Source organism: Sinocyclocheilus anshuiensis, unplaced genomic scaffold, assembly GCF_001515605.1.
Source record: "Sinocyclocheilus anshuiensis isolate Anshui unplaced genomic scaffold, SAMN03320099.WGS_v1.1 scaffold1127, whole genome shotgun sequence".
Classification (NCBI taxonomy): domain Eukaryota; kingdom Metazoa; phylum Chordata; class Actinopteri; order Cypriniformes; family Cyprinidae; genus Sinocyclocheilus; species Sinocyclocheilus anshuiensis.
Genome location: NW_015546115.1, coordinates 787,316 through 802,630, shown reverse-complemented (window position 1 = coordinate 802,630; position 15,315 = coordinate 787,316). Strand labels below are relative to the sequence as shown.

Below are 15,315 nucleotides of genomic sequence, written 5' to 3'. Positions count from 1 at the left end.
TATACAGGCTATTGTGTTACGTGAAGCTCTTTTTTTTTTTAATCTTGTTGGTTAGAAACTACAGTGGTGCTGAAAGTCAATAAACATTCCAGGCTCTTAAATCAAGATATATTTTAAGTTAAACACAATAATAAAAAAAAACGTACATCTGTTGGACGTGTGTGGAAGTGTATGAATGCCAATGTAATTTCATTGTAAAATAAACCATGTATGATAAAACACATTACATATATAACAAAAACACAACCAGCAACTAACATTCAAACAATTTATTAAATAGAAGAGAGGCGGCTGATGAGGGCAGCCTCAAGTCATGTTGTCTTTGACAATATTCAAAAACATAAAAACAGCATTAAACTTTGGCTTATGGACATGGTTAGTGTAATGCAGGATGTAAACACAAAAATGTGTCGACCATCTTCATTCATTATTGCATAAATATATCCTGGAAACACTCAGAGGATCTTCAGACTGCTGGAGTGAAACGTGCTCTGAAAAAACAAGAACATGAATATCTGAAAACCACATACACACAGTAATGCACAACATATATGGTAATTAAACTGATTTATTACGTGTACCTGAACTCAGTCGTCGTCATCATCATCATCTGGGACGAAGATCTCATGCTCCTCCAGAAGAGCAGCGAAATTTTTACTGATCAGATTACCGACATAAAGGAACGGAACCACAACTATAACCATGCGGGTCAGACCGAACGGGACCTGCAGGAATACGATAGAAGTAGATCAAATTAAATAATATTATTCTTTATTATTATCCATAATTATAATATATGTGTGCTGATCGAAAACTGTACAATTGGCGTTTAAAAAAAATATGCAAATGAGTTTTGTATAAAATTATCATTAATCATTAAACTGACTTATCTTTAAATAATTGATTTTTAAAAACAACCGTACACGAAGTACGTCCTTATTTTAGCAAATATGTGCCGGTCCAAGCATTTCATTGGTTATTGGTCATGTCAGTCAAGCCGTTCTTATTTTTCATTGGCTAGGACGAAACCCAACCGTGCGTCCCTTCGGGAGTCTCCAACAGCAATGTTTAGACTCGTATAAACGCACCTTAATTGGTTTAGGAAGGACAGCCCCCGATGTGGTTGACACGGCGGTTCGGCTGAAAGACGGCCCTGTCGCGTTTACTGATTTTGGGCCAGTGTTGCGACTCAGCGTTGCTCCATTTCTAATGAAAAAAGCCCGAAAGAGACGAGCTGCCAACGACGCCATGTTTCCTGCTTGTGCGTTTTAGAGACACGCCCAGTAGACACGCCTCTTTTCGGTTTGTAATTAGGGGCGGAGTAAATGTGAGCTACTCATCCCGCGCGGTTACTGAACTCAGCAAAAATTATTTATACTTCTGTTACAGTAATTTTTAATTAAATAGCTGTATTTAATTATTATTACATGATATTAATTAATCATTGGTATTGTATGTTTTGCATTAGTAATGTCAATAAAGCTTAACAATGGCTTGGGACTCCACATGTATAGAAAGGGAGGGATTTCACACAAACATTCATGTATCAACTATTTCAACAGAGACACACCTTCAGATCACAGGTCTAAGGTCCTCCGCCCCATGGTATACAGGTATGAAAGTCTCGACAATAACAATATGACGGTGACACAAATGTAGCATGTAGAATGGCAACTTAAAAAAAAAAAAAATAATTTAAAGTTTACATTAATTTATTAATTTAATTAAGCGTTTAAAAACGTGATAATGTAATAGAATATAAAATATATTATAATTTTATAATTTATTATATTTTACTGCAGTGCGTAGTTTGAGACGACGTTGACATTATGTATGAGATTAGCAGACTAATCAGAAACCTCATAAAATATGAATTCATTTTCCAACAATTACTTTTAAACACTTAATATGCGTTATTGTAAACAAAAATTAGAGTTGTTGATTGGTGAATAATATGCAGAACCTAGCAGAACACCCGCCCTCGTTTCTTTGATTGACGACGTTTGTGACCAATCAAAGCCCTCATCTGAGAACGCAGAGCCAATCAGCGAGCTGGCCGGGCTGGACAGAGGGCAAATCCAGAGCTGGCAAAAATCAAAAATGGCGCCCAGCTCGAAATCAGAGAAAGACGACAACAAACAAAAACAACAGAAAAAACACAAAGATCACATCGTCAAACTCCTTACGCGTGGGCGGGTAGGCAGAAAGGGGGATTTCGGCCAAAAGTGGCATTTATGACGTTAATTTTTTTTTCCTCTAAGCGTAACGTAGATAATAATGTGTGTGTTATTAGCATTTTTAGCTGTAGCCTCATTTAACGTCAGTATGTGTCTCCCAGTGTTTATTATTTATATATGTGAACCTTTTAATGGACGCAACAATGGAAAATTTTTTATTTGCAGTACGGTTCTTGGGGGCAACAATAAATGTTCAACAAACAATGTTCATGATTATGAATCTGTCATGATTGAAATGCCCATCAATGGTAAAAAGTAGATTCTGCATTATTCTCCACTGACATCTATCATTCACATCGAAATAACAGTTTCCATCCTAAACGCCATCGCATTACTGTAAATAGGTCAATATTTAACATGAATGAATGGTAGAAATGCCTCAGCCAGGTAGTGTTCAGTGCAAACATGATCATCATAACTATCATGTTTTTAATATTTAACCAAAGCAACCTTGATTAAGCAGCTTTCTCTACAAAGTCAGTCTAACAACCAATTTAACTGTACTTATGGCTAATATTTCCAGGTGCATTACTCTGTAACTGTATTAATATATCTCTTTATATCTGTCAGTTGAATGGGCATCTCTCTCAGCGGCTCATCCGGAAACTCCCTCCACGCATCTGCATCCCGCTGAAGACCATCGTCAGTGAGGAGTTCCTCAGAGCAGGGTGAGGAGAAGATGCAGTCGGTCCCGTCCGTTATCTCGGAGTGATATGAATGCTGTATCTGATTGGTCGGTCTCTCTCCTGTCACAGGCACATCTTCCTGGGCTTCACCAAATGTGGCCGGTATGTGTTGTCCTACACCAGTGACTGCGGCGAGGATGACGACTTCTCCTTCTACACGTATCACCTGTACTGGTGGGAGTTCAACCTGCACAGCCGCCTCAAACAGGTATATATGTTCCTATTTGAATAGTAGAACTTTTACTCAGTTTGTGTGGTTGGGTGCTCATCCTCTAAATCAGTTTTGACTTGTGGAGTTCCTCAAGGTTCTGTCCTTGCTCCCATTTTATTTTCTTTATATATGCTCCCGTTGGGTAAAATTTTTAATAAGCACAATTGTTATGCTGACGACACTCAAATTTATGTGCCTTTTAAGCCAAATGATATCCAGGGTCTGAGTGCTTTAACTGCTTGTCTGTCTGATATTAAAGCTTGGATGTCTCTTTAATTTTTTGAACCTCAATGAGAGTAAGACTGTAGCAATTATGCTCGGACCTCTAGTTTGGGCCCTAAACTATGGAACAGCCTTCCTATGTGTAGAACAATTGCAACACAATCCCTTTTTAAAACAAGGCTAAAAGCCTATCTTTTAGAGAAGGCTTATAGTGTATGAGCCAACAGGGGCTTATTTAAAAATGATTAGGCTATTGTTTGTCTTGTCATATCATTTTATGTACTTTGATGTCTTTCAAACAATACTGTTCAGCACAATGGTCAACCATTGCTGTTTAATTGTGCTTTGTAAAAAAAAAATGAACTGAACTGATATAAAATCTGCTGTATATAACAGACTAAACAGACGTCTATAGATTACCCCATGATGTAACATGAACTTTACCTGTGTCTCTCTGCAGGTGCATCATGTGCGTTTGTTTGCGGGTGAGGACATCTACAGCGATCTCTATCTGACCGTTTGCGAGTGGCACAATGATCATTCTAAGCTGGTCGTCTTTGGCTTTAAGTAAGAGCCTTGCTCCTCTGTGCTGTGTGTTATGAGCCAGTGGTTGGGTTATTACGTTATCTAAACGTGCACTCTGTGATCTGTCAGCACGCGCAGCTCCAGTTCAGCCCTGATGAACATGATGATGAGTGATGAGAACAACAGGGACATCTATATCACCATCACCTCGATGCCTCCCGCACAACCGTGCAAACAGTGCTGCCCCGCGTCCTCCATGTCCACAATACGCACAGGTGCATTGGTGTTCTATTAGCATAGACGAATTGCTCCTTTCCAGTTCCTAGCAAGTAAACACTTTTCTCTGTTCACGTGTGTGCAGGTGGCGAGTGTCTGCAGCACGGTTATGTTCTGAATGCTCGCTATCAGGTGGTTTATCCATTCCCGACGTTCCAGCCGGCGCTGCAGCTGAAGAAGGACCAGGTGATTCTGCTCAACACCAGCTACTCTCTGGTGGCCTGTGCCATCTCCCTGTGCTCAGGTACACAGCCAGTGTTTGTTCACGTCACGTCAGTGTGTGTTGATGGCCACATGAATGTGTGTGTTTGCTTTCTCTCAATGCAACTTGTTTTAGGAAATGGATTGTTTGGACAGTTCTTTGAAATTTAATGAATAAAAGAATGTCGTTACTCAATAGTTATGTTCTTCAAACTGACCAATTAATTCAAACCACTGGATCATATGGAGTCATTTGAAATAAATAAATAAATAAATAAATAAATACAAAAAGTAAATAAAAGGTAAATACATATTAAAAAGTAAAAAAGCTTTTGTCTTTTTTGTAATATGTGAATTCTTAAATTGAAGTAATTCTGTTTGACACTGTTTTCAATTCATTCATGTACATTATCATTCAAAAATATTTTTTTTCTATACTTTAATACTTTCATAATTCATACTTGTATTCAGCAAGGACTGAGTAAATTGATCAAAACTGACAGTTAAGCCATTTATAATGTTACGAAAGATTTCTATTTCTAATGAATGCTGTTCAACTTTCTATTCATCAAAGAAAATGAATCACAGTTTCCACAAATATATGAAGCAGCTCAACTGTTTTCAACATTGATAATAATCAGAAATGTTGATCTTCAGCACAAATCAGCATATTAGAATGATTTCTGAAGAATCACGTGACACTAAAGACTGGAGTAATGATGCTGAAAATTCAGCTTTACGTCACAGGAATAAATTACATTTTAAAATATATTTAAATAGAAAGCAGTTCTTTTAAATTGCAATAATATTTCACAATATTACTGTTTTTACTGTATCTTTAAGCAAATGAATGCAAATGACTTGTTTCAAAAACATTAAAAATAATTAATTTATAGTAAATATGGTGTATTGTTTATTTATTTTAGTGTTCAATTATTAGTGTGATTTAATGATCTCTATTTCATTTGATGTGTGAATTCCTCTCGGTGTAGGAGACGGGCAGCAGGAGGGTCAAAACAATCAAATTCTCTACCGTAAGAGAGATGCTTCCTCCTCTTCTCCTCCTGTTGGACCTACATCGCCTTCCTCATCCTCATCAACCTCGTCTCAGGGGTCACCTGACCTCAGACAGTCAAAGCCTCATTTCACCCCGCTCTCCTCCGGCCAATCACAGGCGGCCGTGCGGGCCAGAGAGTTCGCCGCTGACATTTTCCGCCGAGCTCAGGCTGGAGTGAGGGAACACGACAGAAAAACCAAAGAGAAAGAAGAGACGGACACCCAGCGATTCCACAGCGAGGAGGAGCGACCGAGAGAGAGACAGGAACGAGACGCAGAGGTCCCGGGACCCTCGTCTTCCTCCTCAGGACAGAACCAAAGTTCAGTGCCGCCCACAGAGGCAGAGGGCAGTGCTGTGTGTAACACAGTCATGTCTCCTGGATCCACCTCCTCCGTCTCCTCTCTGTCTCCACATGCTCATGAGCCTTCATCCTCCTCTTCCTCCTCGGAGCCTGCTTACATCAACTACACCACTCTCAGATACAGACTACCGCAGGCCAGAGCGTCAGAGCAGCCGAGCGGTACGACATTTCTCATCTGTTCTTGACATTACAGACACACACACACACCCACCCAAAACTTGGAGTCAGATTTAGATTCAGAAACCGATCTGATATATTAGGTTCAGTGATGAATAAGAATGATTCAAACCAGTAGCTTGTCTTTTTGAACTGTTAATTACAAGAACCGGAGTCATTTGTTTATGAATCGGACTCTGCCGGACACACTGTGTTTTGTGATTCACTAAAAAGAACCAGCTCATAAAAGTCATTTGTTCATGAATCAGACTTTACTGGTCACATCATAAGTTTATGATTCACTAAAAAGAACTGATTAATAAGAGTAATTTGTTCATGAATCAGACTACGTCGTCATGCTGTGCATTTTTCATTCACTAATAAGAACTGATTCATGAGAGCCATTTTTACATGAATCGGACCACGCCAGTCATGCTGTATGTTTTTGATTCACTAAAAAGGTTCAACTCATAAAAGTCGTTTGTTCATGCATCAGACTATACTGGTCATATCATACGTTTATGATTCACTGAAAAGAACTGATTCACAAGAGTCATTTGTTCATAAATCAGACTGTGCCAGTCGTGTGATATGTTTTTGATTCACTAAAAAGATTCAACTCGACTATTCTGGTTACATCGTACGTTTATGATTCACTAAAAAGAGCTGATTCATAAGAGTAATTTTTACATGAATTGGACTACGCCAGTCGTGCTATATATTTTTGATTCACTAAAAAGATTCAACTCATAAAATTAATTTGTTCATGCATCAGACTATACTGGTCATATCGTACATTTATGATTCACTGAAAAGAACTGATTCACAAGAGTCATTTGTTCATGAATCAGACTGTGCCACTTGTGTGATATGTTTTTGATTCACTAAAAAGATTCAACTCGACTATACTGGTTACATCGTACGTTTATGATTCACTAAAAAGAGCTGATTCATAACAGTCATTTTTACATGAATCGGACTACGCCAGTCGTCAGACTATACTGGTCACATCGTATGCTTATGATTCACTAAAAAGAGCTGATTCATGAGAGCCATTTTTACATGAATCGTACTACGCCAGTCGTGCTGTATGTTTTTGATTCACTAAAAAGATTCAACTCATAAAAGTCATTTGTTGATTAATCAGACTATACTGGTCACATCGTATGCTTATGATTCACTAAAAAGAGCTGATTCATGAGAGCCATTTTTACATGAATCGTACTACGCCAGTCGTGCTGTATGTTTTTGATTCACTAAAAAGATTCAACTCATAAAAGTCATTTGTTGATGAATCAGAGTATACTGGTCACATCGTACGCTTATGATTCACTAAAAAGAGCTGATTCACGAGAGTCATTTTTACATGAATCGGACTACGCCAGTCATGCTGTATGTTTTTGATTCACTGAAAAGGACTGATTCGTAAGAGCTGTTTGTTGATGAATGAGACTACGCTGATCACATTGTATGTTTTATAATTACTAAAAAGAACTGGTTCGTAAGAGCCATTTGGCTGTGATCACACTACACCAGTCACACTGCATTTTCTTTTTGACTTACTAAAAAGAACCAACTCCTAAAGAATCATTTGTTTTCTGATCAGACTATACCAGTTATGCTATGCTTTTCACTCACTGACTCATAAATCAGACTACACCAGTTGCACCATATGTTTTTGATTCACTAAACAGAACTGACTCATAAGAGTCTTTTGACTGTAAATCAGACTACACTTGTCTGTCTCTTGTCTGTAGGAGATGAGGATGATAAAGTCCTGCTTCCTTTCACGGTGACGGATCTGAAGGGACGAAACTTGCAGCCGGTGACGGAACAGTTCAGCGGTCAGGTGTGTGTTGATCCCACACACGTCCGATGCTGCAGGGCTGTGTTTGATCTCTTGTGTGTTTGCGTCTCTCTCAGTGTGTGTGTGTCGAGCAGCTGACGCTGGACTTCGAGTATCTCATCAACGAGGTCATCCGGAATGATGCCAACTGGGGCTCCCAGTTCTGCTCCTTCAGCGACTATGACGTCGTCATCCTCGAGGTGATCCTTCTTCAGGAGGAGCTGCTGTGTTACACGTTTCATTTTTGTTAGGATTTGTTTACAAAATGCATTAGTGCTGCCCTTTTTTTTCTCTGTTGCGTTGGTTCTGGAAGTATTTTTGCCGTTCATCTTTCCCATAGGGATTTTGAAAAAGTCTTTGTTAAAGTGTTATAAGCTACGAGGAGAATCACAGCCTTACAGTATTTGATTCGAAGTAGAAAAGTAAAGATGAATGGAATGTTTACTCCGCTGTTGCGCTCTATTGGTGCAGTGGTCTAATTTGCATGTGTTCTGCTGTTTCTATGGCAACAGGTTTGCCCGGAGACCAATATAGTGGTGATAAACATCGGGCTGCTGCTGCTGGCGTTCTCTAACTGTGAGGATGAGCACTGCAGGTACACACACACACACACACACACACACACACATATGATGAAATGTTCATTAATACTTTGTTTTCTGTCTGTGTGTGTGTGTGTGTGTGTGTGTGTAGACCGAAGTCGTATCACTCCAGTCTGCAGGTCAGTTGGGATTTGAACACTGGAGCGTGCCATACAGTCGGTGTCGGTGACCTCACTGAGGTCAAAGGTCAGACCAGGTAATGACCTTCGGATGCGTGGCCCGTGCTGTCTGTCTGTCAGATGTTCTCATGTGTTTGTTTCTGCCGCAGTGGAAGCGTGTGGAGCTCCTACAGGAAGTCGTGTGTGAACACTGTCATGCGGTGGCTCGTTCCCGAGAGCAGCTCGCGCTACATCAACCGCATGACCAATGAGGCTCTGCATAAAGGTTTGATTTAGACACACATGAGCAATACACCTGCACTACTGTTCAAAAGATGTTTTTAATAAAAAAAAAAATTCTGCTCGTTGCAGGTTCTTCTCTTCAGGTGTTGGCTGATAATGACAGAGGCACGTGGATCGTCCTGTGAGAGAGACGACACACACACACACTCCTCAATGCTGCTCTGCTTGAGTGTTTTTGTCGTGTTTGCTGCGTGTATCCGTGTGATTGACATAAAGACACGTTTGGGCCGAGCAGATCCACGGTGCACAGCGCGGGACACTCTGGGAACATTTTATGAAACACGTCAGCGATCATCATCCCACTGCAAAGCAGAACTGAACGTCTGTCTCTGTTAAACTTGCACACTTATACACGCTTGTTTTGATGTTTGTGGAATGGACTGAAGTAGTTCTTTTTCTGTTTGAAAAGCCTTGTAATTGGAAAGTGCAGCAGGATGTTTTTGTGGACAGAAATGAGACGTTGCTTTGGGGCTCATCTGTATTTGTTTGCTTGATTTGTTTTAGGATGCAGTTGTTTACATCGTTTAGATTGAGTCATCAGCCAGTCAGAAGCTGTCGACCCCTCCTGCCCTTTTTTAACACTAGTTGTGGCCTCACAGCTGGACTGGATGAGAATATTGTTTTTATGCAATGCCGTTTTACTTTATTTTTGATAAAAATTAAATATTCCTTCAGTACTTTACTGGTTTTATGACTTTTCATTGCATCAAAGTGAGCGGTGTTATTTTAATATGATTTATATGCAATAATAATGTTTTATCATATTTTTAATTAGCTTTATTTTTCAGCTTTCATTTGAATTTTGTTGTATTTTACATTAATTTGGAAATATTTTTATTTAGTTAAAAAAAAATTATATTTCAGTTTTAGTTTTAATAATTTTATTTCAGTTCATTGTCAAGGCAACATTTCTTATATTCAGATTAATTTGTGAATGTTAAGTTTTTCCATCTAAAATGTATATTTTGTTTCAGCTTTATTTCAGTTAACGAAAACTATTTTTAATAGGTTTTAGTAAACAATAACACTGAAAATAAGTGAACTGCATGATTGTAACAAACACAAAACATAATTTTCTTAAAAGATTTTTTTAAAGGGACACTGAACTTTGAGGCACAATAATACAGATTTTAAAATGGATCTCTGCTACAGGTACACTTCAAATAAGGCCATTATGGTTTCAACAGTACAAGATCATAAAACTATATCATACGTTAGCATAATCATACACAGGAATAATTTCACACAACTAAAATCATACCATTTGCAGCAACTCTTATAGTACAATTAAAAAAACACATATATATATATATATATATATATTCAAAAACAATATAAACCTGTACTAAACTCTTACATTTGTATTCATAATCATCACTAGCATATCTTCTTCTTTCTTTTTTTAATTAAAACTGCTGCAGAATTGTTCCACACATTAGATTTGGTTCTATAACCACTGGAGAGTTGCACACTAGCTGCTGATTGGCTGTCAAAACCGCCATAATTAGATACGGAATATTCATGAACTGCACCCAAGCGTCCAATCACAAAACATCTCTGTACTCTTCACTAATAAATGTGTTTGTTAGAAAAGAATCATTTGTGCTTGGCTACATTTGTGTGGATGTAGAACGAATGATTCGTGTGAAATGAGGAAAAATGACAGATGAATCAAGATGCTTTCATTTAATATTAAACATTGAATCTCATTCATGTCAACCAAACTTGATAACTGAAAATGGTTTTACAATTTCCACTAAATTGATTCTGCTTGTGTTTTACAAATGAGGCCTGATGAGATTTCAGATAAAAAAAAAAAAAAAAGCATTCTCATGATTGTTTTTGACATTTATTTATACGTTTATGGATCTCTAGATTGAATAATCCTTCGAAGGCACGTTTGATCCGTTAGCATCAGACTCGAATCATAAAACATCAAAGATAAACAGCTGATTAAAGCACAACAATTGTATATATAATTTTCATTATTATTTAAAGAAAGAAAGAACAAGTCAAAAGCATGAAAGGACATGGTGTTACTGCTGTTGCTGTAGTTTTTAGCTACACCTTAAATGACCACACTCATGAATATTAATGAGGAACAGGACTAGGTGACGTATGATTGGCTTTGGCAAAGAATGATTTCTATGGCAGCATGGAGCAGGTGGAGGTTCATCAAAACAGGACTTTTAAAGCGACAGTTTGCCCCAAAATGAAATGTCCATCTTTATTTATTCACCCTCTCGTCATTATATAACTTTCTTTTTTTTTGGAGATAGATGACTTTGGAATGACTTGAAGGCGAATGCTTTTAATTTTGGGTGAACTGTAACTTTAAGAGTCGAGACACGACACACATGGCAGCTTTGATTTGCAAAGGGAAGGCAATGAAAATGTGTGTGTGTGTTTGTGCACTTACTTAAGGCATATGAATGTTACCGTTTTCTAGAAAAGCTTCGTTAGATCATACAGCAGCTCTGAGGGCTGATTCACCTCAGGAAACTCAAACGATCGCTCAGTTTCTCTGTGTTTCCAGGAAATTAACTGAAACCGAACTTCCCCTAATAATTAACAAAACTGAAGATTGTATTTCGATCCCAAACTGGCTCCCAGAGAAATGAGCTCAGCATATAGAGTCCTTGTTTGCACAGACTGACAGTGTCAGTGTGAATGAACGTCAGTCCGAGAGGCTGAAGTTAGTTCGGTGTGTTGCTGTTGTAGAGCTCCGTTCGGGCGAGTTTGGAGGGCGGCTCCAGCAACTCCTCCCCCACAACCACAGGAACGGCCATGTCCTGATCCTCATCGGTCTCATCGTCCTCCTCCTCATCCTCCTCATCTACACACATTCACACACCAACGCGATCAGTGAGATTTCCTGATGCTACAGTGTTTGGGTGGTTGCTAGAGTTTTCTATAAAAACTTAAGAAAGTCTCAGGCATTTTCATATTCTGATTTATCAGACAGGTGTCTCTGTGTGCGTTTCTGTACGTACCTTTATCAGGATCCATTGACCTTTGACTTCTGTTGAGACAGGCGAACTGAAACAACAAACACAAAGTTAAATCGCTGCATGACTGTCTGTTTGACAGTATGCATGCATGTGTGTGTTTGTATGTCTACCTCTCCCATGACAGAGATGGGCGTCTCTCCTTTGGCCTGTGCGACTCTGTGCTCGATCAGGTAATACATGTACTCGTCATACAGCAGTCTGATCAGATGAAACGAGCCGAAACTGGCGGCACTGCGCAGGGTCAGATCTCTGATCACCACAGAACTACAAAACACACACAAACACTGTGAGATTATGGCGATATAACAACTAAAGACACTAAAACCCCTAACATGGCATCAGCTTTTTTATGGGCTTTTATTAGGATAGGACAGTAGAGAGACGACAGGAAAGCATTGAGTGGAGAGGGGGGTGGAATCGGCAAAGGACCTCGAGATGGGAATCGAACTCGGGTCGCCTTGAACGCAGCTGCGCTGTATATTGACGCACTAACCACGAGGCTATCGGTGTCTCTGGACCGGAGCAGACTGTGTGCTGTGGCGGTTTGCATGGCAACGCGAAACCAGACTTCATTCGCCCAAGTGGAAAGCATGATTACACCGTCTGAATTGTTCCCTATACCCTATATAGTGCACTACTGTATGTGCCATTCATTTCACCATACAGAAAATAATTCTGTGAACATGTGACCGATTTCAGCTGCAGCTTAAGCATCTATTTATAATGTAGGGGGCGGGATGCTTCAGATTCAAGAGAGCATTTAATTGGACAGAAAGTTTGATGAGAAGCTGAAGTCATCAAAATCGTTAATCCATATCGGTGGAAGTGAGAGACTATAAATATTGAATGCGAATTTTATCGTTTTGGAGCACACTAGCTTTTAGATAACCGTAAGGCTAAAATATTCAATGATTATAAATATAATATAAATGATTTCATGGGGGCTTTAATATGTGTACAGGTACAGTGGGGAATAAGCAGGAATCTCACCTGTAGAAGCTCCATTTGAGCAGGAAGAGTTTGGCCACTTTGGGGAAGGCCGGGCTGCCGGTGTATGGCTTCAGGACCTGCGAGACGACCCCATCCAGCCATGCAGCCCACTGCTCCAGAGAGTTCTGCTGCTGCAGGGTGAGTTTAAAGTCCTGCTCCAACCGCTGGATCACACCGTCTTCACAGCCACACACCCACGAGGCCTGCTCCTAAACTCACACACATATACAGTTGTAAATTAAGAACTGAAGGGAGATCTGGGGATGACAGGACATGAACAGAGCGAGCCGTGTTACCTGCACATTGGTGAAGTCGACGCGGTTGAGGTCGCTGAGCATCTGTGCGATCTGAGCCGTGTTCTGCAGGACGGCGCGGGCCGCCTGAGCCAGATGATTGAGAGATGTGTAGCGCCGCAGAGTCTGAGCGAACGCTCCCGCACACACAATCTACACAATACACACTGTGTTAGCATAAACACACCGAAAACAGAGAGAAATCAGAGGAGATCTGTGTGTGTTTCAGACCTTGATGCGGACCATCTCCTCCGGGATGTTAATCATGGCGTTGCTCAGCCAGTTCTCCAGACTCTTAGCAAAGTTACGGATGGCTTGAGTTAAGGCACCTACAGGAAGAGAGAGACAGAAAGAGTCAAAATAAAGACAGGAAGACTAAATTTCAAATTCAGCCAGTATGGATCTCAAGTATGGTATTTATTTACATCCATGGTCATTTGCTGCAACAAGAACTATAAGAAAATGTTGAGAATCTTAAGCTGTACTGAGTTCTGTTGAAGTGCATAGAGTTAAAGGGGTCATATGATGCTTTTTTAAAGATCATTATTTGTGTATTTGGTGTAACAGAATATGTTGACATGCTTTAATGTCCAAAACACAATCAGCTTGTAACACTCCAAAGAGAAAGGAAAACTTGAAATCGCATCATATGACCCCTTTAATATAGAGTTTACACTATCTTCGTATGGTTGCACAGAGTTAAGCAACTGTTACTTTTTTTTCTCAAATTGTGCATTTCACAGATTATGGAGTTTATAGGTTTATATCAAGTTGTATAGAGTGTGAAAAATGTTATATATTATATAACTTATATAAAGTTTTGGTAACTGTAGAGTTTTGTAGCTCTGTGAATATAATTTATATAGAATTTGTATAGAGTTTGTACAGAGTTGTGTAACTCACTGGGGATGTTGTTTACGTAGAGTAGTGCAAAACTGTGTAAGGTTTTATAGGATTATCTCTTATAGAGTTCTTTAACTCACTGTGGATAGACTTGATGTAGAGTTTGTGTAGAGTTGTAACCCACTGGGATGGTGTTTAAGTCTGTATAGAGTTTGTGCATGTTTTGTAACTAACTGAAATGGTGTTTGTGTAGAGCTGTGTAACTCCCTGGGGATGTTGTTTACATGGAGTCTGAATAAGTACAAGGTTTTATAGGTTTGTGTCTAATAGAATTGTGTAACTCTCTGTGGATGGAGTTGATATAGAGTTTGTATAGAGTTGTAACACACTGGAATGAAGTGCATATAGAGTTTGTGTTGTGTTATAACTCGCTGAGTTTATATGAAGTTGTTATGTAGTTATGTAGAATTCATTGGGGTTTATATAGCATTGTGTAGCACAGGAAGATGAACAGTTGAAATTAATGGAGTTTATATAGTTACTGTAGTGTTGTGAAACTTACTGTGCATTTTGTTTAAATGAAATTGTATCGAATTTTGTAACTTGTATAGAGTTTGTATAGTGTTGTGTATCTCCGGGAGGATGATGATTATATATAGTTTACATAGCAAATTTGGTAACTGTATGGGACAGAGTATATATGGAGTTTGTGTAGAGTTGTGTAACTCACTGAGGATATTGTTTATATAAAGTTTATCTGTAGAATTTTGTAATTAATTGGGTTTGTATAGCGTTGTTTAAAGGATGGTGAAGAGTTGCAACTTACTGGGATGGAGTTTATGTAGTTACCGTATAGAGTTTCTATAGAGTTTGTGTAGAGTTGTGTCACTCACTAGGATGTAGTTTCTATAGAGTTTATGTAAAGTTATGTAACTCACTGGAATGGAGTTTATATAGAGTTTGTGTAGAGTTGGGTAACTCACTAGGATAGAGTTTATTTAGTTACTGTATAGAGATATATGTAGAGTTGTGAGAACTCACTGGGGATTGGTCTCAGGACATCAGGGATGAGGATCTCCACTAGGCTTTGGTACAGTAAATTGTCGCATTCGCGAGCCCAGTTGAGGACGGGCTCATATTTACACAACAGAACCAGAACCAACTTGGGCAAACGCTTCTCTGATTCATCATGACTGTAGAGACAGAGACATCAGTGAGACACAACACAACATCACAACACTTGTGACTGTACTTTAAGCCAATGTATCTCACAGGTCGAGTGTATCTGTGTCGCTGCTTTGTCCTTCACTGAACCTCCAGAAACTCTTCCAAAGTGTCTCCACAAGAGGGAACTGCAGGTTTACCATCACGTCCAGAATCGCCTATAAACACACACA

The 15,315-nt window shown here is 39.2% G+C and overlaps 3 protein-coding genes across 3 annotated transcripts in view; 1 reads left to right on the top strand and 2 right to left on the bottom strand.

Moving 5' to 3' along the window:
* Positions 1–254: 254 nt before the first annotated feature.
* LOC107700869 (essential MCU regulator, mitochondrial-like) lies at positions 255–1,308 on the bottom strand. The gene is made up of 3 exons (XM_016502696.1): positions 1,089–1,308; positions 582–725; positions 255–491 (listed from the first exon to the last, which is right to left on the bottom strand). The coding sequence occupies exons 1-2, from the start codon at positions 1,248–1,250 to the stop codon at positions 588–590; spliced, it is 300 nt and encodes a 99-aa protein (XP_016358182.1). The 5' UTR covers positions 1,251–1,308; the 3' UTR covers positions 255–491; positions 582–587.
* Positions 1,309–2,072: 764 nt separating this feature from the next.
* Positions 2,073–9,445, top strand: dcaf15 (DDB1 and CUL4 associated factor 15). Its single transcript, XM_016502695.1, has 13 exons — positions 2,073–2,196; positions 2,808–2,905; positions 2,993–3,131; positions 3,817–3,923; positions 4,011–4,156; positions 4,243–4,401; positions 5,351–5,935; positions 7,690–7,781; positions 7,856–7,978; positions 8,291–8,373; positions 8,472–8,576; positions 8,649–8,764; positions 8,851–9,445. The coding sequence occupies exons 1-13, from the start codon at positions 2,101–2,103 to the stop codon at positions 8,904–8,906; spliced, it is 1,905 nt and encodes a 634-aa protein (XP_016358181.1). The 5' UTR covers positions 2,073–2,100; the 3' UTR covers positions 8,907–9,445.
* Positions 9,446–10,452: 1,007 nt separating this feature from the next.
* Positions 10,453–15,315, bottom strand: part of LOC107700798 (MHC class II regulatory factor RFX1-like) — a 14,171-nt gene continuing 9,308 nt past the window's right edge. Inside the window, exons 11-18 of the mRNA XM_016502613.1 lie at positions 15,191–15,300; positions 14,960–15,111; positions 13,307–13,404; positions 13,079–13,228; positions 12,783–12,991; positions 11,903–12,056; positions 11,775–11,820; positions 10,453–11,617 (exon numbers count right to left, since the gene is read on the bottom strand). Of these exons, the coding sequence (XP_016358099.1) occupies positions 11,478–11,617; positions 11,775–11,820; positions 11,903–12,056; positions 12,783–12,991; positions 13,079–13,228; positions 13,307–13,404; positions 14,960–15,111; positions 15,191–15,300 (1,059 nt within the window). The 3' untranslated portion in view covers positions 10,453–11,477. The remainder of the gene's footprint in view (positions 11,618–11,774; positions 11,821–11,902; positions 12,057–12,782; positions 12,992–13,078; positions 13,229–13,306; positions 13,405–14,959; positions 15,112–15,190; positions 15,301–15,315) is intronic.

Excerpts from the sequence above, each read along its gene's own strand:
- LOC107700869 (XM_016502696.1), bottom strand. The coding sequence starts at position 1,250 with ATGGCGTCGTTGGCAGCTCGTCTCTTTCGGGCTTTTTTCATTAGAAAT. Across the intron at positions 726-1,088 it reads TCCTTCCTAAACCAATTAAG|GTCCCGTTCGGTCTGACCCG; the intron begins GTGCGTTTATAC and ends GTATTCCTGCAG.
- dcaf15 (XM_016502695.1), top strand. The coding sequence starts at position 2,101 with ATGGCGCCCAGCTCGAAATCAGAGAAAGACGACAACAAACAAAAACAA. Across the intron at positions 5,936-7,689 it reads AGCGTCAGAGCAGCCGAGCG|GAGATGAGGATGATAAAGTC; the intron begins GTACGACATTTC and ends TCTTGTCTGTAG. Across the intron at positions 7,782-7,855 it reads CGGAACAGTTCAGCGGTCAG|TGTGTGTGTGTCGAGCAGCT; the intron begins GTGTGTGTTGAT and ends CGTCTCTCTCAG.